This window comes from Theobroma cacao, chromosome 5 (assembly GCF_053813885.1).
Source record: "Theobroma cacao isolate CCN51 chromosome 5, ASM5381388v1, whole genome shotgun sequence".
NCBI classification, from domain to species: domain Eukaryota; kingdom Viridiplantae; phylum Streptophyta; class Magnoliopsida; order Malvales; family Malvaceae; genus Theobroma; species Theobroma cacao.
The window spans coordinates 38863308-38867469 of NC_142643.1; the positions used below are offsets into that span (position 1 = coordinate 38863308).

Sequence of the window (4162 nt, forward strand, 5' to 3'; positions counted from 1 at the left end):
GTGTTCATCGACTATTTTAATTCCTTTGTTTTCGTCTAATTTCTATTTCAATTTTTAATAAATTTAAATTCTACACTTTCGATTTATAGATGATTGATAGGGATAAAATTTTACCAATAATTTCAACTACTTGGCCTTTAATTTATTAATAATGTAACATGTCAACTCGAATTATTTTTTACCACATGGAACACATATAGCACAGAAAATCTTTATTTTTATATAAATTATTCTTTAGAATATAAAAATTATTATTTTTAATTAAAATAAAATATTATTTTTTAGACTAATATATGCCACGTGATAAAAAAAATGAATCTATCTCATTATGTCAATTTATCACCGAAATGCCATGCCATTCAAATTGATGACAAAATTTTAATACTTCCATTGTTATCAACTTCCTCTAAATTGACTTTTAATAAAAGTGTACGTATCAAATTCATTAAAATTGAAGTAAAAGGATTAAAAATATCAAATTAAAGCAATAGAGGGGGATTAAATTCAAATTTTGGCATATGCTTAATTTAATTTATCCCATAATTATCTACCTCACATCTCCCTTTGTTCCCTTCCCAAATCCCAACCCTCACCAAGAGATATAGGAATTGAAAAACAGACTTATGTAGCACAATGAAGACTCTATTTTTAGATAAGCCTTGGCTCAACCATAATTTTCCCCTTCTCTATTTTTTTTTTTTTTTTGTTAAAGTATTTTAAAATTATTTATTATAGTAATATTTAATTTTTTTTAAAAAATAAAAATTAAATAAATTTATTTATTTATTAATATAAAAATACTATCAATTCTAGTTGGGCGGGAATGACGTTTACAACTTGAGATGTTAAAATGGTGGTGGATGGAGATAAAACTAAAATATGGTATAAACAAGTACAAAATATCCATGGAAAGGAAAGCCCAAATTAATAGAGCCTACTTGAAACAACTTAAAAACAAAGCTTGGGCTCAACAAGGGTAGCCCACTTAAAAGACCTTAATATCAGCTAGCTAACCTCCCAAACTCAATTAAATGTTTTTTTTTTTTATAAATTTGAAAAAACTTTAATCTTAAAAAGGTTATCGTATTATATCTGTTTATTAAAATAAGTCCTTCATCTTTTATTAAACTTTTAATTTGAACAAAATCAATTCTTAATCTTAATAGATTTAATATCAACGTGTATTTTTTTTTATCTATATGACACATGATATGATTTGATTATATAATCACTGTGACATTTTTTCTTGATTATTTTCTCGCACTTTCCTCAAAATTACGTATAATTTTGAGAATGTTATATAAAGCTTCTCATTTTCTTCTCGCTCTTCCCATCTCTACGTCCTTATTTTTCAGTTCCTTTACCCCTCCCTCTACCTTTTAATCTGTTTAGCTTCTCCAAAAAATCCTTTTTTTTTTGTTTTATCTTTCTTTGTTCTAAAAAAAAAAAAAAAACCTAGACCTAGTTGTCAAGAGTGGACTTTTGCCACCACCTATTCCTTTGTCCTCTATGACTCTCTTCTCTCTACACTTTCATCGGTTAATTTTCACTAAATCTCCAAACCAAAACTTAAATTTAAAAGTTTTAGGCTTTGGGTTTTTCTAAGATTTGAAGAACAAGAAAAACTTTCTCAAAAAAATGAGTTCAATTAATAAAAGAGGAGAAAGAGATGAATAAAAAATGTTTTTCTTTTTTGTGATTCCAATGTTGACTGATGATTGACAACAACGACAGACTATTGATAATTGGCGGTCAATAAATTTAAATTGTGATTTTGTCACGTGATCACGTTAACTAGACAAGTTATACCTCATGTGATGAAAAAGGTATAATTAGCATTAAGTCTAATGATAGTTACATTTACATTAAATTAAAAAAACTTATTTATATCAAAATAAAAATTTAAAAATTTATCTGATATATATAAAACTTTAATGAATTTTATTTTGTTGCCTATCCTCTTATTCGAGCCTAATAATTAAATTCGTTTTCTCATAAAAAAAAATGGTTTTGATGATGGTCCCTCCACCAAAACACTTTCAGAAAAACAAATGGAAAGTCTACAAAAAAGGGACCACTATGGTAAAACAATATGGTCTGTGTTTTTTCCCATTGCCTTGTACCCATCCCATCTCACAATAATTTCTTCCTTCTTTTCTTCACTACAACTAACACCAATATGCATGACAGATATATGGCAGAGGAAAAAGGGATTCTTTGTTGAGAAACAAAGACAACCCACTCCCTCTTTGTAATCCATAATTCTGTATCGTTATTCTCCTTTTTGGTGTTGTATATGGGTTTTGATTGTACATTGATAAGAGGTACTGCACAGTGCACACCCAAGCCTTGAATTATTTTGGATTGCACATTTTTATTGCTCACAGACAATGGTTGTCGACTTGGAGGGATTGATCCACGTATGCTGATGGTTTCTTTTATTATTTATTTAGAATTAACTTGACAGGAAAGGTTAAAGAAATAAACTTTGTTCCTTGTTCACGGAATGAAAACTCTCATTGCCTCCTTTTAGTTTATGACAGCTCATGCTTGATTGTAGCAAAACCCTACATATGTTTTTTTGCAAGAAAAAAGATGAGATGCAGCCATTCCCATCTTCATCAGCACACTGTGATTTGCCACGTGGCATTGTTGGAAGGGACCTCCAAACGGTTTCATTGTAGAGCAATGTGAGATGTAATAATTAATTACATGAGACGGAGAGGCAAAGTGAAGTAGTAAAATCAAAGGGCAGCAGCAGATGCTTCCTCCTTAGTCCTATGGACTGATTCACAGTCTCAACAGTGCGAAAAGGTGCTCCTCCATAAACCAAACTCTCTCTCTCCCTTTAGTCTCTTTCTTCAAAAATTCCACACCCAAAAAAAAAAAAAAGAAGATTTCTTGTATTTTAATTCCTTCTACTCCAGCTAAATCCCATTTAAGATGCACTCAATTTAGCAGCACCACCAAACAAAGCAGTTCAACAAGACAATTCTTTTTCATTTATGATTTACACCAAATCAAATTTAAACCAAATACCTTCCTCTTTACAAAAACAAAAGACAAATCAATTCCCATTTCGCATTCATATACATTACCATTACAATCCCCTTTTTCTTTTCTTTTACTACCTGTTTAGCAAAAACACCAAATACCCACTTCAAGAAACATGAAATCTGCTTATGGGGTCACTCTTTTTCTCCTGTTTCTGCTCTTTTCAGCTTATGTCTTCAATTACAATGAAGCTACAAGCATGGCCCAAGTAAGTCAAAAACCTTGCTTTGAATGCCTAGATCCCTTTGCTTTTCATGTCAAAGTTGTCAACTTTTTGGGTATTTCGTGGATTTAAAGTTGGTTTCTTGATTTGAAGGTAAATGGGTCTTCAGAAATGGTTCCATTGGTGGAAGAAAAGATGATGAAGATGATGATGTTCAATGAAAGCAGAAGAAAGTTAGGGAGTTTCCAGATATGCGCTGTTTGTACATGCTGTGGTGGAGCTAAAGGTCTTTGCTTGCCATCTCCTTGTTGCTATGCTATCAATTGCAACATTCCAAACAGACCTTTTGGATTCTGTTCGTTCACTCCCAAGACCTGTAATTGCTTTGGATGCCATCTCTAGTTTAAAGGTTTATTATATATATATTTGATCATTTTGCTTTGTTTTAATTTAGGAGTAAAAAAAAGCTCTTGATTCTGTTGGGAGTGTGAAAGGGGAGGAAGAGAATATCTGTTTTCTTCATTTGTTTGTTTATAAATTTTATAAATTTTATAGGGGAGGTTGCTCTTTCCAGGATAGTTTTTTGGCTATCTCCAGTGGGATTTGTCTATATATTTTTTTTAAGGAAGTAGCATTGCCTGGAAATAGATATGCTAAGCATTAGAGCACGATATATGGATAATTAAGGAAACATTGTCCCTTGTTTATGAAGCTACTGGGTCTTATGATAAGGTTATTTTTCTTTGGTTAGGATATAAATTAATGTTAGTGCTCAGTTGGGTGGAAGTGTTACTCATGACAAAGATTCAAGATGTCTATTATTTTAATATTGTTTTGTTTACTTTTTTTTATTTATATGTTTAATGTATTAGTGGGGTGTAATGCAGAATGCAACTTGGAAAACTGTAAGAGGATCTTATTTTAATGTCAATTTGTTTTTGGACA

At 30.9% G+C, this 4162-nt stretch overlaps 1 protein-coding gene across 1 annotated transcript; it reads left to right on the forward strand.

Annotated features, from left to right (window-relative positions):
* Nucleotides 1–2722: 2722 nt before the first annotated feature.
* Nucleotides 2723–4162, forward strand: LOC18599385 (ubiquitin carboxyl-terminal hydrolase). The gene is made up of 2 exons (XM_007029333.3): nucleotides 2723–3262; nucleotides 3371–4162. Exons 1-2 carry the CDS (start codon nucleotides 3170–3172, stop codon nucleotides 3617–3619), a joined length of 342 nt encoding a protein of 113 aa, XP_007029395.1. The 5' UTR covers nucleotides 2723–3169; the 3' UTR covers nucleotides 3620–4162.